This window comes from Argiope bruennichi, chromosome 10 (assembly GCF_947563725.1).
Source record: "Argiope bruennichi chromosome 10, qqArgBrue1.1, whole genome shotgun sequence".
Lineage (NCBI taxonomy): Eukaryota > Metazoa > Arthropoda > Arachnida > Araneae > Araneidae > Argiope > Argiope bruennichi.
Genome location: NC_079160.1, coordinates 100,265,908 through 100,281,204, shown reverse-complemented (window position 1 = coordinate 100,281,204; position 15,297 = coordinate 100,265,908). Strand labels below are relative to the sequence as shown.

At 26.0% G+C, this 15,297-nt stretch overlaps 1 protein-coding gene across 3 annotated transcripts in view; it reads left to right on the top strand.

The window, feature by feature from the left end:
- LOC129987636 (uncharacterized) overlaps positions 1–2,274 on the top strand; it is a 363,982-nt gene extending 361,708 nt beyond the window's left edge. For all 3 annotated transcript variants that reach the window (XM_056095596.1, XM_056095597.1, XM_056095595.1), the window contains exon 5: positions 583–2,274. In XM_056095596.1, the coding sequence (XP_055951571.1) occupies positions 583–686 (104 nt within the window). In that variant the 3' untranslated portion in view covers positions 687–2,274. The remainder of the gene's footprint in view (positions 1–582) is intronic.
- The last annotated feature ends 13,023 nt before the right edge of the window (positions 2,275–15,297 follow it).

Genomic DNA, 15,297 nt, shown 5'->3' with positions numbered 1-15,297 from the left:
TCCACTCTTTTTTTTCTGTAAGATTGTTCTTTGACTTAAATTAAGAAATTTAACGTCAATTTGTGAGACTTTTTCAGCATTTTTATGGAAACATATGAAACTGTTACTTGGCCCTGATTTAATGCATTGGGGAGCAAAATATTTATTGAAATGTTTAATGATTAAACGGCACCTCAAATTCTTAATCAGAAATGTCATTTTCCGTTCTGTCGGAATCCATAAGTTAAAGATGTCTTATTCATTATCGCTAAATTTTAAATAACTCATTACGGTTAACGAATATCTAAAGTCAATGATTTAAATAATCTACTGATTCTACTGGCAAAATGTATAATTTCGTTAGAAATGTTGAATTAATTGTCATTCGAGATTGAAGAAACTGAAGAACCAAAATAAGATGACTAACTATTCCAGAAGCATATTTATGTCGAATATTTCTGAGAAAAATCCATATTTTCGACGAACAGAAAACCATCTTCAATATTTTAATATTCAAAACAAATTGGATTCTTTAAAAAATACTTTATTTTCCTTCATAAATATATGCTCATAATGATTGTTTTCAATCTCTTCTTCTTGCAGATGGCAAACAGAAATGGGGCAAGAGCTGGTTTACGGATTCCTACGAGCGCAGCCTTATGGGATACGGCCCTAAGCGCGACCCCGTGTGGCCAGGACCTTTCTGAACGCATCCCACTGCTAACGTGACCATCAAGAAAGAAAACACAAAAAAAAAGTTCTAGAAAATTCTAAAGTGACTGTCGTAAGCAATTTTCACCCACATATCCATATGTTCTCAGTTTGTGGGAATTGGTATAATACACCGAGATGCTTCCAATTCAATTTTAAATTTCAAATATGTATATCAATATTTAATGTTCTGTCCGTCATATCTGCTATGTTTGGTGCCCGACATGGAGATCTAGAGGATTTTATTTGTAGCAGAAAATATTATTATTTAATTTTTTCAGACCTTTCTTTTATAATACAGTCGAATCCTGTTGAATGAACTGTTCAAATGTTTCTGAATCAGAAGGTTCTTTAAGTACGAATTGAACAATAACCTTAAATTGTGCACTTCTTTTTATATTAATGAATATTTACTGAACAGTTCATGTTATTGTTATATATTTGAAAGCAAATAATCAGTGTAAAAAGCTACATTGGGTCTACTGAATGATAAGTTTTAAAAAGTTATTTATTTATTTCTATTAAAGTTGTGACAATCGTATTATGATTTAAAAAAAAAGATGTTTATTAGCTACAGTGAATGAAAAGGTAACAGTCGAATCGAAAGAGTAAAGTCAACTTTAGGAAGAAAAAAAAGCATAAGATCATTGTTGGATATGCATTAAGAATTAATTTTCCTGAAAAATAAATTTAAGATTATAGATCATTTATTTTAAAGATAATCAAATCATTGATTTCCATTTATGAAGTAAAACTTAAGTTAAATTTCAAATTAATATTCGACATCAATTATTTATCGTTATTAGATTTTTCTGATAATAACAATTCGCTATAAATATTATTAATATTCCTCAATGTATAAAAAAAAGCTATAGTGAAAAGTTCCTTACAATTGTGAATTCTCCACTAAAATGACTAGGCTTTCCAGATTCCATCCCGGTTTCAGCTCTTCGCCCAGATTTTAAAAAATGCTCCAGATTTGTCCCGGTTTTGAAAAGAATATCCAAATTATCATTTCCTTTTCCCATTATAAGTAGTTAATTTTTTAAACGATTGATTTATTTAATTTCAGAAAAATAACACTAGAATTCTACTTACACAAACCTTTACAATGCATAGAATATGAGAGATCCAGCTTACCTGGATCCTTACCTTATAGTAAGTCATTTTTAAGGTTAATAATATATTTGTACTAGTCTTATACCAATACAAAAGTGTTTAAATAACACATATTAAATAGGAGAACGCAGTCTTTTTTTTAAACTATAATATCTTACTCATTCCTCCCCCCCCCCCACCTCATTTAGCCTGCTCTAAATTGAAGTCAGAAAGTCTGGTCATTTTAACTAACCTCAGAATTCATTATAATGGGATTTGACTGTATTATATAAAAAACGTGAACATTAAAATGAATTGAAGGAGAAGATGCTGATACAGATTATATTTTTTTAATAATTTTTTTCGCTAAAGATTAAAATTACGTGTTTAAAAAAACACATATAATTTAGAAATTGCCCTAAAATTTTAGAAATTTATTCAGAAAATATCTTTTTCATTTTTTTTATCGCTTTCAAAAACAATTTTTATAATTTTGAGATTATCTATATTTTATAAAGTAAAAATTGTTTGATGAAACTTCGAATAATGTAAAATTACATCTTTCAAATAAATAAATTTTAATAAAAATTTCAAAGCTTCTATTATTTGAAAAAATTATATAAAATACAAATTAAATTCTAATATTTATCCACAAAGCTATGAAAAATCGGAAGGAAGTTTAAAATTTATGAATTTAAATTTTCTATTTGAATAAATTAAACTCAAATATTATTTTTAGAATGAAAGAAATATGCTTTATACGAGAGAAAAAAATCACTGAAAATGTTTTTTAACTAATAACAAAAATTTATTACTTATTGAAATTTCTTATACGTAATAACTTCTTATTTTTTTCTTTCATTTGAAGATTAAATTGCATATTGTAGTAAATAAATTTAAAAATACAAAAAAAAAATTACAAAAGTGTGTTATATTAAATATTAAAGTGTTATATTAAATATTACATAATTCAGTACTTAATTTATACGATGAGACACTCACAAAAATTTACATCTTATTATTCAATAAATACATTGAAGCTCATTTTATTTAACTTTCTTGGAATAAAATATCTTGCATAATGAATCAATATAAAAGTCCAATTATTTTTTTTATTTTAATCAAAATAATATGAACGTAGTTGTTGTTCATTTTAACACATCCACTGTATACCTTCTTGTTTGATACTCTTTTAAATTTATAACGATATTATGCATATAGCTCTCTGATTTGAGCATAAAAAATTTAAAAACTTTACCAACCTCAAATAATATTTGTTTGTAAACATTTAACAACTATTTAAAACATACAACATTAACTTTTATTTTATTGTTTAGTTTATTAACATTAACTTTCATTCATTAACTTTTCAATCATTTCTAAATTAAATTTGATTTATTTTATTTCAAGATTAATTAGAATCAAACAATTATCATCCTTTTATAAAAAAAATTCTTAAAACTAATTCATTGGATTGATTAATCTTGTAATTCGATTCTTATGATTTCAATTAAAAAATACTTTTTCTTTTAAAATTTTGATTGCATAGATTTGCAAATACGTTATTATTAAAAATTCATATCCACAAATAATTAAAAACAAAATTATTTCTTTATGCATAATTATTTCTTTATACATATTTGGCAATTCTTCAACGCTTATAAATAATAATTGGACGCTTAAATGAAATAAAAAAATATATAGTTTTTCATTTAATTAAAGTCGGGCACCAATCATGATTAGCTATAAACTTGATAATTCATATGGTTGTTATTTACAAAATAACCAAAACACATGGCTTCCACATTTATGTGTTTACATATCTTTCCTGAACAAAGTACTTAATATTTTCAGATGAAAATGAATATCAACATTTTATCATAATTTTCGAAATGTACAATTATTGACTTAAAATAAAAAAGTAACATAATAAAGTGTGAATCCGATGAAAATTTAGAAAGTTCGTTTAAATTATGGATTTCAAATATTTTTATCCTGTACTATGTTGAGAAAAAGTTTCCATAATACTCCCTCTGACCGAAAATATCGTAGTCAAAATTGTATTTCTTATATCGTATTGTATTACTATATCGTATTCAAAATCGTATTTTTTATATCGTATAAGAAATAAACGTATTCATGTAAATTTCAAAAATATTCTAAATCTAATATTTTAAAGCGCATCCATTGTTTTCACAAAATATCAGATTTAGTGAAAATAATAGTGCATTGTAAAAGATTTTTTCCATGTATCCAAGCATATTCATGTATTGTAGAATATTTTGCCTTGAAATTTACTTTAAAAATGAAAGTTCCATAAATATATTTAAGTAATTAATTATTATTTTAATATCCCCGCTTCAGTTTAGGCTTATTTATATGAATAAAATTAATAAAACATTAGTGATTTCCTTCGCATAAAATAATACCACAGTTAATATATATAACTAAGTCTTTATTAAATAAAATAGGATAGAAATAAGTAAAAAAAAATGTTCACCACTATTTTGGTCTGAGGGAGTTATTAATAAGAACATATCATTTTCCATTCCAGAATATTGATAATGGGTGAAATATATCATTTTCGAATTCTTGATGAGTATCATATGAAAATACTACCTTACTATGTATTTCCATTTCTATTAGTATGTGAAACATCATAAATTAACCCTCTTTTATTGTATTATTCCTTATACACTTTGTTTTTTAAATATTTTTTCTTTAAAAAAATGTGTGATTAAAGATCCGAAGTATAAAAATATTGCAAAATTTGATTTACATTATTATTTACTACATAAACACAATAAAATTCTAATGATTTGAAATGTTTCACCGTCGAAATTTTATTTTATATAATTTATTTATTATATTATTTAAATAAAATATAAAAAATTTCCGTGTTTTAACTTATTAAATTTCTTGAAAATAAAATAGTCATTATTTACAATGAAGAAATTTTTTTTCCTGTTATTTCAAAGATTAATGATAATTTTTTTATTGATTAATTTCTGTATGAAATACTTTATTTCTTCGAACTTAAAATCGTTAATCAAAGTGATATAACCATTTAAAAAATGTTTGCACACTAATTAATCTTATTAAAATCTCAGAAATCCAAAATTTTCAGCTTAAAAGTTGAGGATTCTCAGGCTGCTAATATGATTGGGAAAAAAAATCTTCTTACAAGATTCTTTTTTTAATGAAGAATAAATAGTTTTTTTAATTTAATAATTCGATTGGTTTCGAATAATTGTTTTCATTCACGGGTTATTAGATGATTAGCAAAAATGCTAATTTAAGAAATATCATATGAATTTTTTTATTGATTATTCTTAAAAATCTAAATAGCCACATCAAAATATTGACAAAAATACTGTCAAATCATAACCTTATTCAGAAAAAAAAAGGATTCATTAAATAAATAAAATTTATGAGCTAATATATATTAATGAACGAGTTTTCACATAAAATTTTAAAATTATTTGAAGAAGATTTCTTTTAAAAATAAAAATAATATCAGGCTTTCATAGATAATTGTAAAATCTAAAAAAGTAACTTCTTTAAATGTCGAAATTTTCATTCAAAATATAGCTTAACAATTTCAAATCATTTTAAAATTATTATTTCTGTTTCAATCAAAAGCAATTAGCATGATTTAAATTTTGATGAAACTAACTCAAAAAAATATCAGTTTCCATAATGAAAATTTAATATTAAACTAACTGACAATCGCTTTATGATTATGTCTATTTAAATTTAATGCTAATATTAAAACTTTATTTTTTTAATTATTATATTCTCCTTAAGTAAATAATTTACTTTTCAAATACTACTTAAATAGCTTATTTTACAATTTATTTTATTCTTTCGAAATTTTATAATTATTATTTGATTTTTGAAATAACTTTTTTAAATGCGAAAATTTGACTTAAAAAAATAATGTTCTGGAATAAATTAAGAACGAATTCTATTAGGAGAAAAAAAAATGTAGATGCATAAAAGAATAAATATAGAAATTTTCTTTTTTGTGAATTTTTGTTCTTAACTTCAGAGTACCAAAATACTTTCCCAATGTTATAAATGCAATAAAAATAATAGCATTTGCATTTAATTAAATTTGAAGCTAATTTGACCACAGAATAATTTCATTACTCTAATATTTTATGAAACTTTTCCAATCTTTTTTTGTGAATTTATTTTAATTTTTAAAATTATTGGGAAACTAATTCAATAGCTTTTACGTTAGACAATCAATTTATAAAATATGTCATAACATGTAACTTCTTTGATAACTTTTTTTTTTAATTTGAAAGTTTTGCAGATGGACAAAAATGCTGATATCAAAAATTAAGTAAAATGATTAAAAATATTCACTTATGAATATTATACAATATTCATTCAGAAAAAAATATCATTTTGAACAACAAAATTCCTTAAAAAGTATTGATAAAATTTAAAAAATTATTTTAAGTTTATTTTAATTACTAATCTATTAGCAATTTGTATAAATTGTTAAAGGAGAGAGTTTTATTTTAATGATTTTTTTTAATTTATTTAAATTTTTTAAGCTGAATCACAGAAACATATCTTTATTAATAAACATTTTTTTATGTTTAATTCATGTATTTAGTATACGTCCAAATATTGAATCACAAGTTTTGTAAAAAGTGATCATTTCTGAAAGATAATATTTATTTTCAGATATAAAGTTATGAAAATTTGGTACATAATTATCTTCTAGTAATCTTCTAATAATAACCCTTAATTTGAAGAAACATATAAATTTAATTTAAAAATTCAATTAATATATAAGTAATTTTTGTAATTTTAATCTTTCATTTTTTTTCAATGTTATGCCAAAAACAATCTTCTGCAATCTATTGAAAATCTTATCTGCAAAGCTATAGCATTTCTTACAGAAAAAAAAATCTTCTAAAATACAAGGTTTTGAAATAAGTAGCAAGATGTTTATGTTAATTTAGTTTCTTTTTGTGGAAAGTTTGATGTATAAAATACCAGCAATTGATCAATCGAGCTGAATTGTAGTGTCACTTGCTACAATTTCTCTATTTAATGCTCTACCATGGCAGCTTTCTCATAAACCGATAAATAATTTATTTTTTGTTATGGAATGTAAACTTGTATTTTAAGTTTACTACCTTCGAATTTTAGATGTTTATTTATAGCACATGTATCACTTGTATGCACTCTTGCAATTCATGGCTTTGTTCAAAATTTGAACGTTCCAAAAACTAGTAGATGTTATATCTTGTGTTTATGAAACATAAATGAATTGTATTTTCAGTCTAGCTGTAAAGATGGCGACGATGCTTAAACAATCCACATAAATGTATTTATGTTTGTTTCTAAGAGTAGTGTGAAGTTTCGACTGAGTATTCTACTGACCATACTGTTATTAAACGTCTTCAATCAAAAACAGCATCCCTTCCTAAGACCAACTCTCTGCATGATGTTCTCCGATCCTAATAAATATTTTACTTGCAATCCTTCTGTAGCTGTTCCAGTTCCAAAAATTTATGCAGTGTTGTGAATATTAAAAAAAGGGTTGTATTTTGTGATGTTATAGTTTTATTATAAAAAAAAGATGTTGGAATTATTGTATTTAAACCTCATCAAAGTTAACTGAATTTCCATGTAAATAATTTTTTCCCTTTCCCCCTTCTAAATATGTTATGATTGTTTCCTATCTACCTGTTTTATAAATAAAATATTGTGGAATTCCTTTCTTGCTCAATAAATGTAATTTCATATTAAGTTCTTCAGTGATAGTTCGAAAACACTCATGAACATATTCTTGCTCAATAAATGTAATTTCATATCAAGCTCTTCAGTAATAGTTCGAAAACACTCATGAGCATATTCTTGCTCAATAAATGTAATTTCATATTAAGCTCTTCAGTAATAGTTCGAAAACACTCATGAGCATATTCTTGCTCAATAAATGTAATTTCATATCAAGCTCTTCAGTAATAGTTCGAAAACACTCATGAGCATATTCTTGCTCAATAAATGTAATTTCATATTAAGCTCTTCAGTAATAGTTCGAAAACACTCATGAACATATTCTTGCTCAATAAATGTAATTTCATATCAAGCTCTTCAGTAATAGTTCGAAAACACTCATGAGCATATTCTTGCTCAATAAATGTAATTTCATATTAAGCTCTTCAGTAATAGTTCGAAAACACTCATGAGCATATTCTTGCTCAATAAATGTAATTTCATATCAAGCTCTTCAGTAATAGTTCGAAAACACTCATGAGCATATTCTTGCTCAATAAATGTAATTTCATATTAAGTTTTTCAGTAATAGGTCGAAAACACTCATTAGCATATTCAAATGATCAAAAAAAGTGCTGACCATTCTTAAGAATGTATAAACAGACTACATTTAAATTTCTCGAGCACAAAAGTGCTACAAAACTTTTATCTTGTTTCTACAAAAATAGCACACAATTGATTTCAATAAGTAAATGATTTCGGAAGATTTGTCATCTCAGAAATCAGAAGTAAACAGAGAATGGTTTCCTCTTTTTAGATCTGCCATTGCAGAAATCAGAAGCAACAGAGAGTAGTTTCACTTTTAATAGTTTTGCTATCGCAGAGATTAAAAGAAAACAAATAATACTTTCATTGTTTTAAATTTGCCATTACAAAGATCAGAAGAAATAGAGAATGTTTCACTGTTTCATATTTGCCATTGCAGAGATCAGAAGTAAACAGAGAATAGTTTCACATTTTTAGATTTGCCATCACAGAGATCAGAAGTAAATAGAGAATAGTTTCACTATTTTAGATTTGCTATCGCAGAGTTCAGAAGTAAACAGAAAATAGTTTCACTTTTTAGATTTAAGATTCTATGAGATGATTTTCTTCCTTCAAAAAAAATTAGATGTTTTGAATCGTTATTAACTTATTTTTTTAAAATCTATACTTTTTATTCCCAAAGATATCGAATGGCAAGACATTTTTAATGCAAAAAAAAAAAATGCTTATCATATTGGGTTATCTGAAATAACAGAACAGAATTCAAGATCTTGAGCGTGAAAATACTGTTTTTTTTTATTTCAGTACTACAAAACACATTTTAAATGGCTAAACAACTTCAAAATGCTTACCATTATAAAGATTTGAAGTAAATAGAGAATATTTCAACATTTTTAAATGGAATATCCTGGAAGATGATTTTTTTCTTTCAAAGAAAAACACATCAATTTGATTTTGAAAAATTATGAATTTTCTTTAAAAATAATACTTTACATTCTCAGAGATACCAAAAGAGACAGGATATATGTAATATAAAAACCCCTTTCGGATATTTCAAGTAAACATAATACAATTAACTCTCAAACATAAAAGTGTAGTAAGACTTATTTCAAACACAAAATACTAATTTTAGATGGTTAAATGGTTCATTTTTAAACACAAAGTATTAACCATTCTCCGAAAATCGTAATAAACAGGGAACATTTCTCTATTTCGATTGTAAAGTTTCTATAAGTTGATTTCTTTTTATTTTCAAGGACAACAAAATTTATTTTGAACGAGTATAAAATTACTTTAAAGAAATACTTACTATTTTCAGAAATACGAAGAAAATAGAAAACATTTCAGAACTCCAAAACTTTCTTGGAATAATCAAGAATCTTGTTTCCCGAAAATTCTTACTGTTCTGATATATCTTAGTCAATAAAATTTTTGCAAAGAATGAAAAAAACTTTTTTTCATAAGAAATTTCTATATCAAAAAAAAATTCTAAGGTTAGTGTTTAGTTATGACTATTTTTTGAGTAAAACAAGAAATGCTAAATTTTATTATATATATATATATATATATATATATATATATATATATATATATATATATATATATATATATATATATATATATATAATATTCTAAAAGTGCTAATTAAACCGAAGAATAATGAAATGGTTTTGGAATGAAATTCAAAAATACTAAATATTAACAGAGAATAATAATAATAAACAGAGAATAAATAATCTATTTCTACATTAAATTTACTGAAATGTAATTCTCTTTATTTGAAAAGCAAAAAATTAAATTACTGATTTTGAATGAGTGCAAAACTTCCTTAAAATAATGTTTACTATATTCAGAGACAGAAAGAAAGAAAAACATTTCAGCATTTCTCAAAAATGTTTTTATTTTCAAAAGAAAATACAACAAAATTTTCTTCGAATGATTAAGCATCTTGTTTGTCGAAACTGCTTACTATTCTCAGATATCTTTAGTCAATACAATTTTTGCAGTGTTTTTAAACTAAAAGCACTAACGACAAATGATGAAATGGTTTTAATATAAAAAAAAATTACTAACCATTAACAAAGAAGTAATCATTATTGAAGTAATCAGAAAACACAAATCTATATCTACCATAAATTTACTGAAATATAATCAAATTAAAGAGAAAAACTACATTAGTCAAGTAATATTTACTATTTTTAGAGATCTGAAAGAAAACGTAAAAAACTTCATTACGTAATTTCTGAAAATTGATATATTTGCTTTCAGAAGAAAATACTCCAATGTTGTTTAAGAATGATTAAGTATCGTGTATCCCAAAACTGCTTACTATTCTTAGATATCTTTATCCAGTACAATATTTGCAATATTTCTAGAAATAAAAATATCAATTACACTATCGACGAAATGTCTTTGGCATTTAACAAAAAAAATAAAATACTAACCATTAAGAGAGAAGTAAAGTAATAGAGAACACATATTTCTGCAATAATTTTATTAAAATATAAATGTCTTTTTAATTTAAAGCAGTAAAAAAACTACTGACCACCCTCCCTTTCAAATCCACGAAAGTAAAATTATTGTAATTTGTCAAAGTAATTCAGAAGGACAATACTGTAGAGCTATTTTCAATCAAGTAAATTATCCCAGTTCAAAACAAAGATATTTATTATTCTGAAATAAGATAACAAAACAGATTTCCATGCTTAAAAAAATAAATATAATAAAAATAGTTTATTCATACAAGGGGTGACCTTTTATAGTTGCCTTTATCTTCTAACCATGTATATTACACACTATTTCTAGTTGCATGATGATTCACACGCTGTACAAAAGCATTCAAAGCGTTTTGAATTGAAATCATTGGATCTAAAGCTACCAAATTTGACAAATAATTTCTGGATATTAAATACTCACAAAAAGAAAATCTTTCAAAATTTTAATAAGATTTTTAAATAAAAGTTAAGTTAGAAAAATAACATTTTTGTTCAGTAATTTCAGAACACATTATTGTAAAAATAATTTTTACACACTTTAACATTCAAAAAAATTTCTTTGATACTAATTTTATTTTTTTAGAATCTTTTTAGTATATCATATTTAAAAAAAATAACTTTAAGCATCATTTGTAATAACTCTTTATTTTCGGGAAATAAATTCAAAGCAATTTTATTTTTTCACCAAATATTTAATCGCGTGTTTTCTTCAATGTGATTTAAATACAAAGCATTATCATTTTACAATGTTTAGAACTTCAATATTTTTTTATTTAGATTCAGCGGTGGGAGGGGGGGTTGATTACCTTTATTAAGATCTACCTGCATCGGCTTTGTAAACTATATTTTTGTGATTAAATATTTTTTTTTAGTTTTACATGAAAAAATTAAGTTTCCACATTGAACATTTATTCATTCCTTTCACCATCTTAAAACCAGAATTCAAACTAAATTATTTCATTGAACTAATTAAAATTTAATTTTAGAAATATATTTATTTTTATTTCAATTATTTTTTTCAAATTAATGCACAAAAATGGGGGGGGCGGGTTTCCCTTCATTTTGCAATGTCGTTAAAGACGACTCTGTTGCAAATAAATATAAAAATCATTCAATAAATAACATCATTTAAAATTTATTTTTATTTATAATAAATAAGTTTTAATTGCCCATTTATTCAATACTATAATCAAGGACATTTAGTCTATCAAGATTTTGAGAAAAGTTTTCATTGGTAAATAATATTTTTTTTTCTGTCAGTTAATAAACAAAAACAATTTCAGTTTTAATAAACTACACTGTTTAAGCATTATTTTATTTAAATCAAAATTATTTTTATTTTTTATTTAATTACACTCGTGCAAATAAAGTTTTAACGTATATTTTATAAGCATTTAATGACAGTCATTACTAAATTCATTTAAAATTAAACTACCATCTGAATATTTGATTACTACAATTAGGTGGAGAAAAGTCTTTTCTTCTTTTCTTTAAATGAATCCCAAATTAGAGCAATTGTATTTTTTGCAATATCGATATAAATTTCTACTGAAATTTCTCTAATATTATAAAAAAAAATCATTTTTTTTAATGCTATAATCAAAGAAACATAAACAAAAAATCCTCATTCTCTCAAATAGGATAAGAGTAATGACACTACTTGCATGGCTTCTGTGTTTGAAAATGCTTGATTTAAAACTACGTTGGTTCGAAATTCAATAGTGATAGCCATATAACTACAGCTCAGCCGACAATGGAAATACCGGGAAAACGATTACAATTATTAAATATAATCGTTAGCGTACTTTGCAACTTATTCTAACAATATGGAAGTCATAAATCTGCACCAGTTTCATTTACGGTTCAGATGATGCAGATATTATCTTTTAAAAAGGTCAGCCACAGGATAAAATCAAACATTGCTTTTTTTTCCTCATTTGATTTGATTGCTATTCTATACAATATTAAGCCCCTGTGATTTTAAGTTGATTCCAAAGAAGAAAAAGAAATTTCATGAAATTCGCTATCGGACTCTTCCAAATATTCTTTTAAGGATGCCAGAGATTTTTAAAAGGATAATCTATTTCATTACGAATCTGTAATGTTGCTTTCCTTACGAACATATTTTTCTTACACTATTACGAATCTGTAATGTTGTTTTCTTGAAACATTAGTTTTACTATTGAAAAGAGCGATTTACAGATATTCTGAATGAAGTCCAGTTCAATGTTACTCAATCTAGACAACTAAGACGGAAATTCTGAAAAACACAGTAATTTTTATTCTTGTTAGGAACCGAGATCTAGAGATTTTTCTAGATTCATTGTTCGAACCCTACATAAATTCAAGGAGTTTAAGCAATACGGTTAATTATCTCTTTGGAACATTGATAGAAAAAAGAGTTTTCTATTTATTGATGCCGAATGTTATTGTGCTACTGCTGTTGCTAAATCAACGATTTATTGCCGCCTACATGTGTACTGTAATTTCTACATGTACTGTTCTTTCTGTATATATCGGCTGTGGTTCTCCTGTCTGTACTTAGTGTTTTCTGTGGAACAAAGCACCCATTTCCATTTTTCATCATGGTGAAACCTTTCACCGAACAATTTCCATAATAATTCGAACCATCAACAGATCTTGTAATGCTTCAGGTATACTCATTTTCCACGATGATGGAAGCAATTTGTATACAACATAGGTAGAACATCAAAGAATTAAAAAAAATTTCAAGCTAATATAAATAATATATCAGCTGTAATTACACGAATATTGATATTAAATTTTCCAAATATTTTGTTAGGAACTTACAATATTACTTCCTTGTATAGTTAATTCAATGGTTAAGAAGAGAGTTTCACCAATTGCACTCATGACTGCTGAATGGATACCGGGTCAATGACATCAGACCTTAAAGACAAACTTGACAATGGATTTAGCGATTCTTGTGACAAAAATAAAGGATCTCGAATATTCAAGAATTTTAAGGATATCTCTGTTGGGACTCAAATTCCGATGCTTCTTCTAGAATGATCGATAACTTTCACAAGAGCTATAAAATTGCAAGAGATAAAGCTCAAACTAATAAACGAGTCAAGAGAAAAGTAGTCGAGCAAAATGTCTGTTTGGAACAGTTGCTCTCTAGTTAGCTCTCTTTGAGCACTTTGTTCTTTTGCGGTTGTTTAGTAATTATTTACTGCTGTTATGTTGTTGATTTCTGCCAATACTGTTTTGTGTATGCTTTGTCTATATTTTGTTACCTGTGTTTAGGGTTAAAGGCCGGGATAGCCTGGTTGGTACAGCGTCGGATTCGCGTCCCTTTGGTTGCGAGTTCGAACCCCACCGGCCGAAGATTCCCCGCGTGCTTGGTGGCTGACGCGCGTTAAATCTGTCGTGGTCACAAAGTCCTCCATGTCGAGAGTAATATCACTGGGGGTACTGGATCAGGTACTGGATCAGGTTCTCTGATTCAGGTCTAAATTACGATCTGTGGTTGAGCGAATGAAATGCGTGAATGAAGTCCGCCCCGTAAAAAGGGTTGTGACGTGTGTCTAGCTAAGTCGTTCTCTTGGCCCTAGATGGCGCTACTATTGAAACAAGAGGTGCTCCCCCCTCAGGCTTCAATCGGCTGTGTTTGAACAGCGGGCTTGTCCATGGCAAGTACCATAAGAAACAACAACAAGGTTTTAATAGTAGAATAAAACATTTTATCAATTACTAAACTTGATGGATTTGGACATCCTGCGGGTGTCATGCACCCGCAGGATGATTTCTTTCCACAACAATATTTTGAAACCTTAAGCTCCGCCTCCTTGAATCAAACTGTCGATAGAAAAGAGGAAGTCTAGATCAAGAAGAATTATATTTCCGAACATCTTTGGATGTCTAAATTATGTTTCAGATCTCCAAAAAAACATTCCGAAAATTACACATATATGAAAGCCTAATAATTCTAAAAGAAAATGAAGTATATGGATGGAATTTGACATCAAGTTCTTTCATCCAAATTGTATATTTGGTTCAATCGAGTTTAAAAATACAGTATACCTAAGCAAATAACGATTTCTTTTCATCCTTTAAAATACATACAAAAAAATTAATGGTGCTTTTTAAACGAAATGTTCGCATTTTTCCTATTGTACTTCGAGAAATAAATCATTAATTTCTAATGGCATAAGTTATTCTGCGGATATATCCAGTATCACCTTGCCTGTTGGCTCTTTGGCAATGTTTCTTTTATTTAGTACCAGCTGCCTTCAATGAACATTATATTAGCAACATTAATATAAACAAGCAGTTGCACAACCTATTTATTATTGCGTATTTCATTTTAAAAGCATTTCTCTAGTTTTAAAATTTTTTACAGAAACTGCTTAAATAGTTAATGTACATTTATACGGCATATAATAAATCTAATCTAAAAACATTATGCTTAATTTCCCACTAAGAGATCCAACATCCAGAGAATATTTTTGCAGTGTATAAAAATATTCACTGTATTTTCATAACCTAAATGTAAAGTAGAATTCCATAGTCGTAAAAGATGTTTAAAAAATGGGTTTCTCAACAGAGGAAAAAAACAATTTACATGTTTGATGGAACAATAAAATAAATTTAATTTCCGTTATTAACATTAAGAATATTACATTAAATCCTATTATAGTCTGTGTATTTTCTGTAGGTGGTTCAAAGTCACATTTTCTACCGCGTTACTGGTACCAGACAA